At 40.5% G+C, this 19203-nt stretch overlaps 2 protein-coding genes across 3 annotated transcripts in view; one reads left to right on the forward strand and one right to left on the reverse strand.

The window, feature by feature from the left end:
* LOC116813243 (cytochrome P450 7B1) overlaps positions 1-7636 on the forward strand; it is a 207172-nt gene extending 199536 nt beyond the window's left edge. The window contains exon 6 of one of the 2 annotated variants that reach the window (XM_032759674.2): positions 1566-7636. In XM_032759674.2, coding sequence (XP_032615565.1) covers positions 1566-1853 — 288 coding nt within the window. In that variant the 3' untranslated portion in view covers positions 1854-7636. The remainder of the gene's footprint in view (positions 1-1565) is intronic. The other variant, XM_032759675.2, reaches the window with a different exon arrangement.
* A 5736-nt stretch (positions 7637-13372) lies between these two features.
* On the reverse strand, positions 13373-18106 carry BHLHE22 (basic helix-loop-helix family member e22). Its single transcript, XM_032759677.2, has one exon. It carries the CDS (start codon positions 17678-17680, stop codon positions 16529-16531), a length of 1152 nt encoding a protein of 383 aa, XP_032615568.1. The 5' UTR covers positions 17681-18106; the 3' UTR covers positions 13373-16528.
* Positions 18107-19203: the final 1097 nt, after the last annotated feature.

Genomic DNA, 19203 nt, shown 5'->3' on the forward strand with positions numbered 1-19203 from the left:
TTAAACTGATTTGGGTTAGGCAGGAAGCTCTTGGATAGAGGGCCAGTCTCCTCAGATTGGTCAGCGTGAAGGAGAAAGCAGCAGGACTAAGCTCAGGCAAGCAGGCCTGAGCCCCAGGAATGGAAGAATTTCCCCAGGAGAGTGTTACATTTAGTAACTCTATCTCCAGGGACCCTGTATGTCAACAAAGGGTGTCCTTGTTCATTCAGCATTGCTTAAATACTGTTTGGATACAACCCAGAACTATGGTAAAATATGTGTTTTAAAGGGCTCAAATACTCGCTATCAGGAATTGAGCAGTTATTAAAAACGCAGATAAATTTTGCCATTATCATTGCATCCACTTGCAAGTTGGAAGGAAATGGGAACTGCTGAGAATTTTTCTAAGCTCAAGTACTTATCAGAATAAGTATTCTACGTAAATGAGGACAAACCTAATACTTTTAAAGGAAATGGTTCACTGTCATTAACAACACTGGCTTTGAGTGAGAAAATTAAATCATTTGTGATGAATTCAGAATCTATCCACATATTGCAAGGTTTTCACCGTAACCTGAAATGCTTTGGATCTGACCTACTTTTTTGCATTTGACTTCATGTAGTTCATATCAAAGTTGTGTGTGGGCAGGTCTAATGTTAGTGAGCACCAACTATAGGAAATACTTGGTCATTTCCATGCAAGCCACGGACATAAATTTAATCAATGGCTTAATTCACCATAGGCTAAAATAAGGTCACTCAGTCCCCTCTAAGAAATTCAAGTGAGAGTTGAACCATAACCCTTTGGCAGCAAGGCAAAATTAAGATGGCAGGCCCAACACTCTAGGTAAAGCAGTCCCATGATTTCCTGTAACAAACTAATATAACTTATTTATGAAAACACATCAGAAACACCTGCCACCCTAGAGTAAACTCAGAGCTGATTTTAATAGAACTTTCATAGAAGAAATTAACTACAACATCAAAAAACAAACAAGATAGATTTTGGGGCTTAGTTCCTCTCTAGTGCTTTATCTGAATCTTATGATTTTATATTTGTTTAATCCAAACATCAGCACCGGATCCTAAACTCCTAGTTCTCATCTATCAGTAGCTGGTGGGGAAGGGATAAGAGAAACTCAAATTAGGAATCCACAGTTAGGCAGCTCCTGTGGCTAGTTAGGATTCATTAGACCCAGGTAACAATGGCGGTCTCACCAGAGCCCTTGCCTTCTACCTAACATTGGTATAATCAAGTGCCCATATCTCAGGACCCACCTCAGGGAGCAAAAATAGCGATATTGCCACTATACTTGGGAAGCTCAGCTTAGGAGAAAAATACAAGTGGAGAAAAAAAAGTCATACAGCCTTTCAGATTTCACTTTGATATGGGAGAAGTAATTTCCTATTAATATTTGAGTTTTTTGAAAGTTCATACTTAATTTGCACTCAGCCAAGTTTTTCTGGTGTTCACCTGATTAAAAGGAGCTTTTTAAGACAGGCAGAGAGAGCTAGCAACTTTGTGGACTTGAACTCAAACTATTTCATGTAAAATGTTAATTTTAACACTGTATTCTTCCTTGCAGGAGTTTAGATATGATCGTTTTATAGAAGATGGTAAGAAGAAAACCACCTTTTTCAAAAGAGGGAAAAAGCTGAAGTGTTACCTAATGCCATTTGGAACTGGAACCAGCAAATGTCCAGGCCGATTTTTTGCACTTATGGAAATAAAGCAATTGTTGGTTATACTTTTAACTTATTTTGATTTAGAAATAATTGATGATAAGCCCATAGGACTAAACTACAGCCGCTTGTTGTTTGGTATTCAGTATCCAGATTCTGATGTTTTATTTAGATACAAAGTGAAATCTTAGAGAAGCTAAAAGGAAAGAAAATAAATCTATCAAAATTACCCTAAACATCCTAAGCTCATCTATTTCTTTTTAATTTCTGCAAATGTAATTGATTTATTTGTTTAAAAAGTGCTAATTTCTGTTTGATCTGATATCAGTCCAGTTTGTCCTTAGTCACAAAGCCTATCATAATATAAAACAGGATGGTGGCAGGAAAATGGACATCAAAATCAGCTTAAGGGTAGGCTCAAAACAGGGTTGTTGTCGTTGTTTTAGTTTCTCCTTGTTGTGATTTTCACCTGTTATAATAAATGTACCTTTACACCAATAGATTGGGCACTGTGGAATTTAAATCACTCAAATTATTCTCTAATATGTAAAATTACACTTTGAGCTACTAGAAAATTGTGCTGGAAATGGACACAGTCTAACAAATCCAAATTCTCACAGAAGAAGGAAATTGAATTTCCATGAGTTACACTGGATGAAAATGTTCCCTTCAAGTATAATATCAATAATATCTATATTTCCAGGGTATGTGTGCATTAAATGAGTTTCACAGTAGACTAAATGCTTCAACTTCACTTCAATATTTAATCATGCATAAGTGTTCCTTATTACTTTGTATACTATGGCTCAATAGAACAAAATTTCTGGTTACATAAGACCTTTCATGTTCAAGTTAGATACTGATAAGATTTAATGTATAAGAAAACACAGAACATATTATATATTCAGAAATTGCCCTAGACATTAGTATTAGATTTATTATGGGAGCAAATGTTGAAATAATTACAGCATTGATTATATCATTTGGCTTTAGTATAAACTATACAGGTTATACAAATATTGCAATTAACCATTTCCTAAATGCTTTCATATATATAAACTGAGAAGCTAGATATAGTACTTGGTTTTGATGTCTCACGTTTTGGATTTGCAGTTCATGTGTTCTATTTTGAATTACAACATCATGTAATGCAGTGTAATTTCATATGACACATGCAGCATTGTGTCAATAATTCAAAGATTTTTTTTCAATTGAGTCAGTATCTGGCTGTGTTTCCCAGGCTGGTCTCAAATCCTGACCTCAAGTGATCCTCCCGCCTTGGTCCCTTGGGAACCTGGACTACAGGCATGTACCACCAAGCCCAGTGATTCAAAGATTCTAATATCAGAGTACCATGTGATTGGCATCTGATATAAATGATGATGCAATATATAAGCAGGCAATGCAGGTAATAAAGTCCAGTTAATTCATGCTTCATTAATTGGAACTTCTAATATTTCAGAAATTTGCTACTGTTTTGAGAAAAGGAAACTGACTTTAAAAATAACATTACAAAATATTTACATTCTTAATAAGTAAATAAGATAGTCTAGCATTTATTTTATCCTTCCTGAAGTACATGTTCTGAATGTTCCTTCAGTGAAGGTCTGCTGGTGCAAATTCTATTTTTGCTTGATTTAGGGTGTCTATTTTTACTCTCCTTCTTGAAAGATAGTTTTGCTGGATGCACAAATCTAGACTGAGAGTTATTTCATCACAGCCCTCTGAAGATATTGCCCGTTCTTAAGGCATCCATTGTTGTTATTGGGCGGATAGCTGTTAGTGAGTTTAATTACTCAATAGGTAGTCTGTCTCTTCTCTCTGACTACTTTAACATGTCCTCTTTGTCTTTGATGTTCTTAGTTTCTTTCTGTTTCTCATGTTTGCATGTCCTGCTGCTTCATGAGTCTGAGCACGGGTGTCTCCCATCAAGTATGGAATCTTCTCAGCCATTCTCTCTGTGAATATTACTGTTCTCACACTCTACATTAGATCCTCTCACTCTACATACATCCTTTGATCTTTTCTCACCACACTTTGTATCTCTAACTTACACTCCACATAATTTCTTTAGATGTCTCTTCCAGTTTCTTCTTTGAACAGTATATCTAATCTCTCCAACTCATCCATTGAGTTTGTTTTTTCCTTCTTTTTGTTTTAACTTCAGGTTCATCAAGTTGAGTGATCGTTCTCCTTATACTCTTTAGTTCATGATACACAATTATAATTGGTTCTAACAAGGCCCCTCTGGCTTTATTTACTTATTCTGTTTTGTCCTTAATACCCACTTTCATACTCCTTCCTAATATCATAGGCAAATATTCTAATGTGTTTGATGCATGTCTTGGTATATGTATGTTTTCATGTAACATATGTTATCTCGAGTACCTATTTTCTGTAAGTTATATTCTTCCTAATTTTCTTATGAAGCTCTGTGATTTTAAAGATATATTCATATTTCTGTAGTATATACATAGTATACAACTATATTTAATCTATTGCTTCTAACTGCTGCACAGCATTCCATAATGTGCACACATTATGTTTTAATGATCTAGTTACCCAGTGATGGACATGGTCAGTGGGACAGTTATTGTGGGACAGAGGCCAAAGCAGAACTTAAAAGCTTTTCCATCACCTATCCTCACACTACTGTGCCTAACCATCTCAGCCCTGAGCTGCTAAAAGCCTTGTCTCCAAGCCACCCCCCGCCCCCACACACACACACATTTAGTCCATGATAACTTTAATTCTCCCTGAGATGTTCTAAATTTGTTATGTCCCATCCTCAGATCCATCCAATCCTCTCCATTCTGTAGGGTCTCCAAGCGTGATTTTGAGTCAGAGTGTCAGTCTCCAGCTTGTCAACCTTCAGGTTTTCCATTCCACTGAGTTTGCTAAGTTCAATGATTACATTTTTCAGTTTTACAATTCCCTTTTGTTCTTCATATATGCTGGTTATTTTTTATAATATCTTGTACCTTTGTTATAAACTCAACATCCTTTTTCATTTCTTCAACTGTATGAAGCAAACATTTTAGATTCTGTATCTGATATTTCCAAATCATTGGTGTTTTGTGGATCTAATTCTGTAGTTTACGTGTTTTTCTGTCACTCTTACCAGGAATGGCTTGTTTACTGAGCTCATGTTCCTTGGATTTTTATCTCTGAAAAATATTTAGACCTAGATTTAAAGTTCATTCCTCAAGACAGAATTTGTATTTGCATTTGTCAGACTGCTGATACTACTACCAAACTCAGATCACCTTAAAATTTCAGCTTGATTATCTGGGAGTGGGGAGGGAAGACTACATAGGTATTGTGGTTTCTAGCCCTAAATCAGGTAGAAAGCAACCACATTATTAGGAATAGACAGGGGACACATTTGGGGGTTCATTTGTTTGTTTATTTTTACCCAGAGCTAAGACTGAGACGGGCAAATATACTGACGGTTTTGCTCTGTGGAGCACAGTTTCTTTCTAGTTCACCTACTGAGTATGTTGTCTCTGCAAGTTCTTGGCTTTACGCAAAGGCCTTGGATTACACACACACACACACACACACACACACACACACACACCCTGGGCCCTAGGCTTTAGTCCACCACGAAGCATACTCTGTCCTTTTCGTACTTGGACATCTAGTTCGCCATGTTGCCTAAAGTGGAAGTTCCATATTTTTAAATTCAACTTAGTGGTACACTTTTGTGATGTTAAGGCACAGAGAACACAGGAAATTATTCCATTCCAATTTCTGCTTATTTTATAATTGGAAATGTGTACAGGAATTTAGAAATGGAAAGTAAGAATAAATGAAATGGTTGAGAAAAGATTACATAAAAGGAATGAATAGTAGAACCAAAACAAAACGTTGAGTCTTGTGACAGTCTTAAATCCAGTAACTAAATAGTGTTTACAAACAGAAAAAAATGTCCTGGAGAAATCAGTTAAAAGATGCAGATTCTGGCTATGACGTAACTGGCTTATTATTAAACAATTTCCCTCTCAGAGCTTCAGTGTCCTCATCTGAAAAATAAAAATAATAAGGTCCTTTGACATCAGGGTTCATTATAATGATTAAGCACAGTAACATGTATGGATTTATGGTATAATGCAATATACCAATGCAAAGTTTAATGAAGATACTTAAACAATGTTGTGCCTTTAAAAAATTGCTCTTATGTATTGTTAAAGGGAATCATTTTTTATAGTCATTTGTTAATTCATTATTCATTTATTCAACCAAACATTTATTGAGCATTTTCTCTGTTCTAGATATGATTGATGCTAGACACTGGATTGCCCTTCCCCTTCAAGAACATACTATTTGTTAGGGAAAACAATACGTAGGCAACTAATTTATTATAAATGCAGTTGTAAGTGATAAATTCATCTCTTTAAAACTATTTTAAAATTCTGATTTATCACTAGTTCTTACTAGACTTCCTTCAGTTATTCCAAAGTAATGGTCTGTAATGAGAAATCATTGTGTATAATTATACACAATAAAAATATATACAACAGGTATTTTCATAATATGATAAAGTAATTAAAACCAAATATAGTCATTGAGGCTTAGAATTTTTTAAAACCGTATTATATATTGTAAAATCCCATCTGTTTTTTTTTTTTTTTTTAGATGGAGTCTTGCTCTGTCGCCCAGGCTGGAGTCCAGTGGCATGATCTCAGCTCACTGCAACCTCCACCTCCTGGGTTCAGGCAATTCCCTTGTCTCAGCCCTCCGAGTAGCTGGGACTACAGGCACCCACCACTATGCCTGGCCAATTTTTGTATTTTTAGTAGAGACGAGGTTTCACCATATTGATCAGGCTGGTCTCGAACTCCAGACCTCAGGTGATCCACCCGCTTCGGACTCCCGAAGTGCTGGGATTACAGACATGAGCCACCGCGCCCGCCCCCATCTTTTCATTTTTATAGCTTCACCTAAGTTTTGAATTAAAAGAAATAAATAATTAATACCCAAGATATTGTTTTATATCAATGACCAAGAGTAATGAAATGCTCAGTTAGCAGAAACTAAAGCCCTGAAGTGGTTAAGAAAAAGCTACCTATCACTAAATCAGACATGCTTATAAGCAACCTAGAAGAAAACTTTTATCTGCCTTATTTTGGCTTTCCTGCCATACTTCCTTATTTCATCTCCATTTTATAATTAAGTTTTGGGTCACAAGTCTAAGGCAAAGGAGCTTCCATACTGAAAATCTACATTTTTAATGCTGATTTTGTCATAAAAAATAATTTGGGTAACATTTTCTGCAAGCGACTTCTAGCTTAACAGTAGAAGTTTAAAACTGTTCAAAGACCAAAGCACAAAATTTATCTAGGTTTTGATCCTAGTATAAAAGAATGGCAATAATGATGTGAACAAGAATTACATGCCCTTAGAATGTGCACTTTTTAACCTATTAAATTTGCCAATCTTGCAAACTATTATTTACTTGCATTGCATAATTAGATACTCATATTAACATACTGAATTAAGAAAAAGTTAGCAAGCCAAGATGACATTCTCTGTAGCACTATTTTAAATTATAATGAATGATCACATAAAACTCTTTGTATTTATCTAAAGTAATCATTACTTCATTTGTTTATCTAAATCAGTGATCATTGATGTTTGAACTTTTTGGCTTAAATTTTTTTTTATACTACTTGCTAGAGTAAAATAAATTTAATACATGAAAAACTCTAGATAATTTAAAATAGGTTATAATTTGTCAATGCTTATGTTTTAAAATATTTTTAGAAAGAGGAGTGCTGTATATTATTAAAACAATTTTCTGAAATTATTTGTTTAATACTATCTTTGATTTTAAAATGACATATATGTGGATTTACAATGAATCAAATTGTCTTAAAAGATGTCAGATAAGAAATGCAAGTACTTTGCAAGTCTAATACTTCATTTTCTTTTATGTACAACAAAAATTTAATAAATTAACTTTTAAAGCACAGATGACTGATTATGTCTCTTTATTGTCCTACTAGGAACATGTTGGGTAACAGAAGATTTGATTACAAAAGAAAATTATTTGGAAAATAATTTTGCTCTCTGAATATCTGCTCATCTCCATTTCCTGCCCCCGTACACATATATTCTTATCATCTGATGCTCTCCTGAAAGTATATTAACTATTTCAGAGTATGTTTCAATATATTTTAACATTATTTATTTGTAAAATAACAAACTCAAAAAAATGTCACTAAGTTTTAAAATGTTTATTCTAGGCAGGCTGACCTTGCTAGGTTACAATTCTTAATAATCACTATTAGTGTGGACAGAAGTATAAGTACAATAAATGGGAGAGAGTTTTCAGTAGATGTAATCTTTGTCTTCAGCAGATCTCTTTACCACAGATAATGAATAAAGCTGGGTAATATTTTGACAGTATTCTAGTTGTTCATAAAACTAAAATAAATTGTAAATAAAGCATATGCTACAGAATGCTGATGATGAAAATGAAATGTGGGTTTTTAGTAACCCTATGTACAGCATTTTACTGGGACACTGGGCTTTTCTCAGAGACATTGGTGTGAGTCACTAACATTTTACAGGAACTGGCCTGAGACTGTGAGAAGTCGGCTAGAAGGTGTTCATGTTCATTTGAACTAGTCAGCTCAGTATTGTTTATTTACCAACTGGGATAAATTATGTCACTAAATAGGTAACCTGTGAAATAATTATCTTTTGCTTTCAACTTTATTCTAGGTTTGCAGAACCTTCCAGAATTAGCAATGATCATGTGAATAATAACGTGTATTTTCTTTTCAGGATAAAAAAATGCCCAATGGCTGTGCTGTGTGTTTTGAAAAGTGCTTGATACTGTTTACTGTTAATTGTTAATTTTTAATATTTACTGTTAATTACTTTTATAAGGAGAGACATGATGTATCACAGACTACACAAAAAGTAAATGTTCAGAGATATAATCATGAAGTATTTTACTTCCCTTACAGCAAACTGTGCTCACAGGAGAAACTAGAGGAATGGAAATAACAGGTAAAGGTATTACTATCTAATGATTCATCATTAAGGCAAATTTAAACATTTCTAAATATGAAACATTAGTTGGAGATTCTTATTTGTGTGCAAGAGAATATTTACTACACATAACTTTTATTTCTAAGAACTAGCCATCATAGTTAACAAAAAATCTGTGTCATTATTGCCTGATACCTAACTTTTTAATAAATGCTTTTTTATATTAAAATTAAGGTTTGAATGAAATTACTTCAATTCCATAATTCTAAGGACTAATGAGTTTATTTAAAGTTTTATAAATGTATTTGTTTTCTACATCAAATGGAATACCCTTAAAAGTATTTGTAATCACTGACTGTTTTATAAGTGAAAACTATACATGTGGTAGTACTTCCTTCATACTGAGCAATTACACATTTTAAAAAAACTTTTTATTTTGAACTAAGTTTAGACTTAAAGAAAAGTTACAAACAGTTTTTATTTTTCAAGAAGGAGGTACTTGGACTAAACAATGCTTGCAGAAAGTTGAATTAAGGAGGGGTCCTAGAACTTAACCAGTTCAAGATCTTAGTTAATTCTTGATCTTTGAGGATAATCATCCACATCAACTACTCCACGGGACAATATGCTGTAAATCCAACAGAGGAGCAGGGATAGTTTGAGTGTGTGAGCTACCCACATCTTCCATAGGCCAAATAATTGTTTTGCTTTCATAAACCATAATTTTGTAAACTTTTAAAGGAGCTTACTTTGTTGAATAATTACAGATTTTACTTAAGTTCACTCTCTTAAGAAATCTACACTTTAAAGAGATGTATGCCTGATGCTTCTCTAAAGGAAATTAAAGTAAGTTATTGAGACGCAGGTATTAACTGACCCTGCTTCCCGATACATCAGGCATTTAATAGATAGATATCCTTTCTTCTTTCCCAACTCTTCACATTTCTGTGGAGGAGGCCTGCTTAGGAAAATCATTTCCTTTCATCAAAATCTTAGATGGAGAGCAGCGACTCAGTCAGCCTGGCATCTGAATTTTGACCATAGTACTACTGCAGAAATAGACTGCACATGGCAAATGTAGCTGTACTTACTTGATTAGACAATGCATGATTTATTATTTTGACTAGTTAGGTACAAAAACTGAGTCTCTCTCATAATCAGAGATTGTTTATCTCTTTTCAAAAAGTGAATAAGGATATGTAACAGAGAAATCCTTACACCAAGTTCTTCAGTAATTGCCAGAGCAGGATAAATGTATAAAATGAGGTTAGGCCATGAAACATTTTTATGTTTAAATTTAAATTCTCATCCCTAAACACCTCTATTAACAGGAGATTTGAGATGCAACCATCCTCCTATTAAAAAAAATGAAATCTTTAAGACTGAGAAACATTTGTAAATAATGGATCCTTTAAATATCTCTGAACTTTATTCTAAAACTTACAAGGAGAAATAGTAATTGCTTTATATAACCACTGATACCATTTTAGCATTTGATGAAGATGTTAATTTATGGTTGGTTAGCAGTTTATGGCTGTCATTAGTTTTTCAGTTTGGTCCACATTGGAAATCTATTTTTCTTTTTTATTTTAATCTCAATTATATAAAGATATGGTTATGTTTTATCTAAAATGTATCATTCTTCTATAGCATTTCAAATTATTCACAGATCATAGTTCTTATATGTGCATATATGAATTTAAAAATGCAGCAATAAAATGCTTGAAACAGACCATAAATTTGCTTCATATTTTATTGCATCTCTGAATCAGGTTGAGGAGACAAGGGCAACTGTGGTCTTTGGGAAAGAATTAACTCTTTCCCAAGCTGAAAAGGAGAATAACACATTGTGCATAATTAAAGCCGACTCCCCATCCAAGCATGGTGGTGACTTGTGAACCTTGTCTATCATATATGGAGTGGGGTTGGGGATGGTGACGATTGATAACTGCCAAATCCTCTTTTCCTCTGCAGTCTAACCTTCCCAACCCATTCATTTCTCTTTCAGAGCTCTCTAATCTGTACTTCTGTACTGCCTAAATTAGAGAAAAGTGGAGAAGAGAAAGAAGGAAAATTCACACACACATTCTAGTATACTTGATAATTTTGCAATAGTTAAGAAACAGTCTCCTGGATTTGTTAAGACGAGTAATTTAGAAAAATTGGTAGAATTTAACCCAAATCTAACCTCAGGGAAAGCGAGCAGTTTCCCTGCCGCGTGAGGAAGCGAGGAGCTCTTTGGGGTTTAAAACCGGGGCGCTTTCGCGGATGCCTCGGGTTTGGTGCGGCTGCGGGGTGTCTCTTACAAGCCTGGCAGCTACGTGTGAACCCACATGCCTGCTGCCATACAGGGGACAACCCGATCCTCGAGCCACCCTCGAAGGACAGTTTGAGGCAGAGCCCCTGAAGTTCTCTTTTTGTCCCAAGGAACTTTGCGGTTGAAGGACAATTGCGCCCGCAGGGGTGGCTGGAAACGTCAGTCCAGGGGAAGTCCTGACAGAAGGGGTGCTCTTCGGATACGGATCCCGAATCCCTCCGGATGCGGATCCCGAATGCCTTCGGGAGCACTGCGCAAGCAAAAACAGCGCGGTGGGCGCGAGTGCTGCGTGGACGTCATTTGGTGTGTTTGCAACCTAGGGCTGCTGGACCTGCTGGAAGGCGGCTCCTTTCCTCCTCCAGTCCTGCCAGGTCCCAGCACAAACACACTCCGCGTTATCCCGCCCAGCCCTGTTTACTGGAATCTTGGTTCTAAACACCAGTCGATCAGAAGAGCCGGAGATTTGCCGGGCAGAAAAGACTCACCCTAAGAGTTGTTTCTACTGTTAAACTGAAGTTACTGGCTCCTTGTTTTCCCTTCTCTTTCCCTCCTTCCATCTACTGTGTCTAAAGTTTGATTTAAAAGGCCGAATTTAAATAAACCTGCAGCTCATTGGCTTGGCAAATCCAGAGACTTTCAAGTTGTACATGCCAATGCAGAGAGCGCAGGAGCCGGGCTCATTTACTTTGCCCACACAACAAAAAAATGTTAATTGATGTAAAGTTGCTTGGCACGTGGATAATTTAGTCTTACCTGCATTTTAATTGAAAGAAAACCTATTCATGTTTCTGATGTTCAGGTTTTGCAATTTAATTTTGTTTAAAGGCACCTTTGTGTAGTTGTTCCCGCCCCCTCCTCCTTTCCATCTGAATCACATTTTCATTAAAGGTTTGACTAAGTAGTCTCACCTGACCAGGATTCATTAGCTCCTGCATTCCATGAGCACACTTTCGGGTTTCCACTCGTTTCCTCGCTCCTCCCCGCAGGGCCTCCACGATGTGCTGCGAGCCGGGAAGTGAACTCATGATTATTTTTCAAAGTCTGGGAAGTGTATTATCCTTTTTTACTAGTGGTAATTAGTTACCATAGCATCTAATACGTAAATGTGCCCAGGGCACACCATTAACAGTTAAACGGAGGATTCAATTTAACACGTGATTATATCTTTCATAAGTCATTACATTGGAAAAGTCAATGCCACTCATGCTGGAGCAATCGCAAGGTCGGGGCCGCGTAGAAATGTTCGGTTTCCGCGTGCTAGACCAAGAGTGCGAGTTGGTGGAGAAGGGAATTCTGTGAGTCTCGGCCTCGCTGCTGTAAGGATGGATGGTGGGTGCGATAGGAGGGAGAGGAATTTAAGCGTAACACAGAATCTTGGAGGGGTTGCCCAGCTGCGGGTACTGGTGAGGGCATTGCAGACCGCGTGCGAGTTCGCGCGCGCGCGCGCACACACACACACACACAGACACACACACAAATACGTACCACAGGGAGGGAGAAGCAGGGGTAACTAGAGAGCTCTATCGAAGATGATGATTTGCTGGTCCTGCAATCGTAGACGCAAAGCTAACCCTTCTGTTGGTGCCCAGTGTGAAGCTGGCGATGGGACCCTAAGTGAGAATAAAAAGCCAGTGGGACTCAGATTTTGCTTGGCCTCATCTGTCCACTCTCAGCTCTGTAAGGAACACCAGCAGAGAGATCGGACTGGCGGGATGGGTGTGCCAGAGAGAAGCACCCCAAGGCGTGGTGGATGCCAGAGCAAGCTCAGGGGTGGCCAAGATACCCTTGCATTCTGGCACATGCTGCAGTCTTAGGAACCAGGCTGTCTGCTCTGACCCAAGGAGACTTTTGCAAGACCACACTGATTCCCCTGGTGCTCAGTCCCCCATTTCCGAACTATGCGCTCCATGCTGGACAGACAGCTGGGGTCAATGGTGTGTGAGCTAACTCTTCAGACTAGGCCAAAACTCAGGGCTCAAACCCCAGAAAGAAAGTAGCTCTAGGGCTTTATCGGGAGTGGAAAGAGTTGTCCTTCCAATCACTGGCTTCCTTTTCTTAAAGCTGCTGCTGAAAACCGTTTAGAAAGGTTGGAGTTAGGGCAGGGAGGATCACGCAAGTAAACCACACAAAACTCCTCTCCTGTTTCTTCCAGATGTCCCATGTTAATTGCTAGAACCACAGGCTGGCCAATTCCTAGGTTTGGAAAGAGGGTTGATTTGTCTAAAATCATCAAAATGAAAATAAATGTTAATAAACCTAATACATTAAATAATTATGCCTATTCATATGACATTTGAATTTATTCTCAATATCTTCCTATCCCCACCCCCATCCATTTCAAGTCTCCTTCAGGACTAAGATTGAAAGCTGAGTGACTAAAGAGAGGAGGATTCTCATTTCTTTATTTTTTCCCTAAAGTTCAAGATGCGTTATTTTGTACAATTTTTAATAATAGTTGAACAGTACAAAGGTTGCAGAGGAAGTATTTCAAGAAGGCCTTCTAATAATGAGAAATATTAAGCAGTAAATCTTGCAGCAAATGTGTCCCCTACAATGTTAATATGCAAAAGGAAAAAAAAAATCTGACTGGTGGTGGCTGTGGTTAATTCCTAATCAGAATGATGGACAGCAGGGCCAGAACAATACAAACTAATGGCTGTGTTGCTGATCACTTTACCCCTTGATTAAAGACACCCAATTATGGTGCAGAACAGTGTCGTAATTATGTTTCTTAATCACATCCAGGAGGTTTAATTGCCTTAACGATGTGTTTCATTAAATGAATTTAGGTATTATAGTCGACAGTTTTCATACACAGTTGTTTTCAAATTAACATAATATTAGACATTGTCATGGAAATTGTTTTAATAATCATAATTAGACGCACCCAGGCTTTGTCTGGTAAATGCTGAGAGACGGGTCGGCTCCTGCCTGGGGGCTGCCCTGGTCTCCTCCCTCCTTCTGCCCTCACTCCCAGTCTGGGAGGGCTCCAGCTTCAAGGCCCTTTGCTGTTATGTTTTCTGAAAAGTTACAAGTTCTGATTAATCTTTTTTGATGGCAAGTGGAGCAGAAAATATCCTTCCTCACCCCCCACTAAGTTAGATGGCATTTAGGGATATCTTTATGAGCAGAGGCTGTATAGACAAAAATGCATTTAGCATACTGGGTACAGAGGAAACATCTAACTTCTGCGCCACCACCACTACTATCTCTGCAACCTGCGCCACAGTAAAAAATCACGCCTTCTATATTTGAGGGCAATATAAAGGTCAAAATACAAGTCTCAACAGTCATTCTTTAACAGAATCAAAGTCTAAATCAATCCAAACATGGAACCTAAAAATCTCATCATCAAGCAACACTATTAAGTTCTGATCATCTCTATGGGCATTGTGTATGCTTATATGATTCAACCCAGTTAATTCTTTTTATCACAAAAAAGTAGAAAGCCACAATGAAATCAGCACTCAGAGAATCCAAGTCCATTTTTTTCCTTGCCCTTCAGGCATTTGGAGGTAGAAATTTTGATGACAAACTCTTGACTTTACCCTCTTTGACAGGCCCTGGCATGGTTAGCAATGTCATACAAGTGGAAAAAGATTTCCAGGGAGAATGTGGCCTTCAAAGTTCATGCCAGTAGCCAGAAACTTGGAATCTCTTCTCGGTTTCACCACTGACCCCATTCATCTCTCCTCCTTACAACAAGTAAACAAGTAAATTAGGGCTACTTCTAATTGTGCATCCCTGCAAAAACTTTAGTTCCACCTTCTCTGAAACTCCTTTCTTTTTTGTTACCTTTCAAGCAAAGAGTAACACAGAAGAGAGGTGATTGCTTCTTCCACAAAGCACAGCATAATAAAATGTTTGATCAAAATATTTTAATAAAGATTCTTTCTGACATAGATACACATACAAATGGTCATACATAGCTGTCATAGTCTGATTGACCTATTTAATACATATATCATTCTTTACACATCCAAAACCCGCCAACAGATCCATCACAGCTCCCAACTCACCATCCAACCTGACAAACTGAATTTGTATTATCTGCAAGGAGTGGAAAATAGCAGGACTCCATTTTTAAAAAAGATTTTCTTGATTTTCATAGGGCGGAAAGGCAGTCAAACAGCCATGCAAAACTAAAACTGAAAGCTCACTTTGGGTAAATAGCTTCTTGTTCTTCCTTAGTTTTATTTCTTTTTAAATTTTTTTTTTTTTAGAAAAATAACAAAGGATTTCACACCATAGGCAAATCAAACCAGTCTTTTAACTTAAATAATTCTCCACAGTTAAAATAACTTATATATGTACATATATATTAAAAGCAATTAAATTAGACCTTTTAAAAATGCACAGCACAGCCTGGAAAAATATTTGCTTAGCATGTTCTTACGTATAGGATCTATTGCTGTGATGTTTTTCCCTTTTGGAATGTAAAGGAGTCCCCTTTCAAAAAAGAGATCAATTCATTCATCAATTAAGAATACACCTCTCCTGTAATTTTTGGACTGAAGCAATTTATTAAAGCTCAATTTAAATACAGGGATGATGCAACTGAAAATATCCAGGTGACCTTTCATAAACCTAAGCAGCTTAGATACATCAATATTTCTCTTCATACTTGTTGGCAAATAAACCTTTAAACACTTGGCACACAGTATAAGTAATCTATAAAACAATTTTAGAGGCATTAAAAAAATCTGCACATGAGACCCATGACCTTAACACATGATAAATACTGTTGATGTGGAAGGGTCATTGAAGAATAACAAATAAATATCATGAATTGTTAATACATCATTGCAGAGTAGAAAGTAACAAGGTGCACATAAATATTTTTAAATGCAATTCTTTCAGCCACAGTCAGTTTTTTCATATCACTCTCGCCACAACTTTGAGCATTTTCACAGGATTAAAGTTCAGAGACAATAAAAAATACAAGTCTTTCATAGCAACATGTCTCTCTCTCTCTCTCTCTCTCTCTCTGGGTTTTATTTCCCCCTCACTTAAGTCAACATTTCAAGTTTTTCTCCTGGCTCAGAATCAAAATTTATTTTCAAGTGCCCTTTCTGATTTGTCTGAATGAATATTCCATCTCTCATGCTACCCAACCCCTAACTCCTCCTCTCCCCCTCAGCACTAGCCAAATCCACAATTATTAGTAGGATTAGTATTTTGCCATTCAAACACTCTCCAGTCTTAATAACCAAGCACTACTTCTCAACTTATTTTTCACCTTTAAGGAAGATTCCACTTCCTCGCGGTCTAGGCTGCCACCAAAGTTGCCACTTTTCTGAGAAAAAAAAGACATCCATACTCCATCCCAACTCCACCTCCCTCCTCCCTCCCCACCCCAAAGACCGAGATTCTGGGGATGTCAAGGCTAAAAGTCCCGTTTGTCTCTGATACTTCTCAGTTCTTGCCTCTGCTTTGTTTGCTCTGCAAGTGTTTCACAACTACGAGAGGACCAAAATAAAGGGGTGGGGAGCAGCTTTTCGCTTTCCTCTAGATTTTGAGTCGGTCTTGTGTTTTTCGGGGGTGTGTTTAAGGCTTCTCCGTGCACTGTTTGCAGAGGCTGGAGGAGACGCTGTTAAACAGGGCGCACTTCTCCGGGCAGGAGGCAGCCGGGGGCAGTCCGGCGCTGAACGGGTAGCCGGCTGCCTGCTCGTAGGCGCCGAGCGCCGGGTGCAGGGCAGCAGCTGCTGCCGCTGCAGCCGCCGAGCTGGGCAGGGAGGCAGCCGAGATGGCCTGGCCCTGGTTGAGGTAGGCGACTAGGCGCCGCATCTCCTCCAGGGCCTGCGCCTGCATGAGGATGTAGTTCTTGGCGAGCAGCAGCGTGGCGATCTTGGAGAGCTTTCGCACCGAGGGGCTGTGCGCATAGGGGATCACCGCGCGCAGCTCGTCCAGCGCGTCGTTCAGGTCGTGCATCCGCCGGCGCTCTCGGGCATTGATGTTAAGCCGCAGCGCCTTTTGCTCTTTGGATTTCTTGCTGCTGCTGCTGCTGCTGCCGCCGCCGCTGCCGCCACCACCACCGCCGGCGCCGCCACTGCTACCGCTGCTGCTACCCCCGCCGCTGCCGCCGCCGCCGCCCAGGCCCCCCGGGGGGACGCTGGCGCCGCCGTGGAGGTGGGCATTGGAGCAGCCCTCGGCTGCCTTCGCGCCACCACCTCCTGCTCCCGGGGAGGCCCGCGGGTCGGCTACTCCGGCCCGCAGCACCAGCTCGCAGCGACCGTCGCTGTCGTCGTCGGGGCTCTGCTCGCCGCCGCTGCTCTCGGCCACCGAGCCCCGGCTCGCGCTTTCGCCGTATTTGAGGCAAAGGGCGGCCCCGGCCGGCAGGCTGCTCAGGCTAGGGTCGCCCCCAACGCCGGCTGAACCTACTAGCAACCCGGGGACACCCACCCCGCCGCCGCCGCCACTTCCCGCGCCGCCGCCGCCGCCGCCGCCGCCGCCTCCTCCAGGCGGCGGCAACAGCAGCCCTGCCCCCTCCGGGTCAGCCGGCTCGAAGCAGCCCAGGGGCGACGAGGAGGAGGACGCCGGGCGTTCCCGAGGCGGCGGCGCCAGGGACAGGTCCATGCCCGGGGGCGTGGAGCGGAAAGCCGCTTCCAAGCGCTTGGCGGTGGAGGCGCTCAGGCTCTTGTGCAGGAAGAGGTCGTCCTCGCCGGCGGCCGCTGCACCGAGGTGCATCCCGCGCTCCATGGTCCCGCGCCGGCGCGCAGCCCGGGCCGCCGCGCCCGCTGCCGCCGCCGCCGCCTCGGCCCCGGAGTCAGGCGGCCACACAGACGCGCGCGAGCTGGGCTCCGGAGCTGGTGCGCGCGTCGGTCCTGGTGCTGCCGGCAGCCCTCTCCCCTTCTTTCTTTTTCTTTTTCGCCTTCCCCCGCGCTCGCCGCCTCCTCTTCTTCTTCTTCTTCGTCTCCAGCCGATGGTGCTGGCTGCTGGGGCTCACCATGGGCCGCGGCCCCGCATGGTGGGAGGGTGGGCGCGGAGGGAGTGGAGCCGCCGCCGCCGCCGCTCTGAGCCCAGCCCCGCGCCTCCTCTCCGCACCGTTTATCTTGCTTGGATTCACCTTCAAGAGATTTCCGGACCCATCAACCAGCCGCCGCCACAGACGGGGGAGTCTTTTACATCATTATCTCTGAGTAGGTTATTATGAAGAAGACTCGCCTGTTGGGACAGCGCTTTCTACCCAATCAGGTTAACGTTTTAATTAATAGGATTAAAACGGTAACAAACAATCGCAGGCGCTATCTGGCCGCGAGTCTGAATAGTTTCATTTCCCAGGTCTGAAGACAGGCAGCAGCTAGAGCTTTATAAAAGGCGCCTGCTCCATTATTCTGCCTGCCATCTGTATACACAGCTTAGCGCATATGTTTGCAAGGCGCTGGGTCCTGTTAGTAACCCAACAACTGCCTTTAGCTTGACATGTGTGGCGACTTTCACTCATCAATGAGCACACTAAAAGCCCTACTTAGAGCCGAGGATGTTCTTTGCTCCTTCAGCAAATTGTAGATCGGCGGCGAAGCCTGGGAGTCCTGTGGAAAGCAGACGCCCCCACCCACCGCACCCCACCCCCCACTGCCCTTCCCTCGCCACTGCTGTCTCAGCTTGTGCTAAATTACCCTTCCGGGCGAGAATTATACTCCACCCCTGTTCGTAGGATGACTGGTCTGGATTTGGGGATGGGACTTTCCGAGAGAAGGTGGTGTCCCAGCTGGCTTGCCCAAAATTCACTCTAGATTTTCAGCTAGTCAGAGAGCAAAGCAGTCGTCCCCCCGAACACTCTGCCTCGTTTCCACACACCCCACTGCCCATTTCCTACCCAGATTGGGAAAAAAGCAAAATGAAGAGCAAGTGATCATGCAGCCCATTTTTTTTTAAGGTGGGGTGGGAGTGATTTTGCAGTGGTCTCCAAATAATTGTTGCAGTGATGGTAATTGTGAAGTACACAATTTCCTAAACAGGAAAAAAAAAGAAACAAACAAAAACAAACTGGTTTCTCAAACTTTCCTTAAGATGAAAATCTGATTGCTTCAAGGGTCAACTTCACCAGGAGTCAAATCCGCTTCTACACCAAGTGAGGCATTTATGCATATTTATTTACCCGGAAGCCATTTAAGGACATCTGGATCAGCCTCGGTTGTTCTTGGAGGGTTCGGGAAGGGAGAATGTAAAAACAAGTGCTCCTCTCCGGATGGGCACTGGTACACGCGGTCCTCTCACTC

Source organism: Hylobates moloch, unplaced genomic scaffold, assembly GCF_009828535.3.
Source record: "Hylobates moloch isolate HMO894 unplaced genomic scaffold, HMol_V3 SCAFFOLD_9, whole genome shotgun sequence".
Classification (NCBI taxonomy): Eukaryota; Metazoa; Chordata; class Mammalia; order Primates; family Hylobatidae; genus Hylobates; species Hylobates moloch.

Excerpts from the sequence above, each read along its gene's own strand:
- BHLHE22 (XM_032759677.2), bottom strand. The coding sequence starts at position 17,680 with ATGGAGCGCGGGATGCACCTCGGTGCAGCGGCCGCCGGCGAGGACGAC.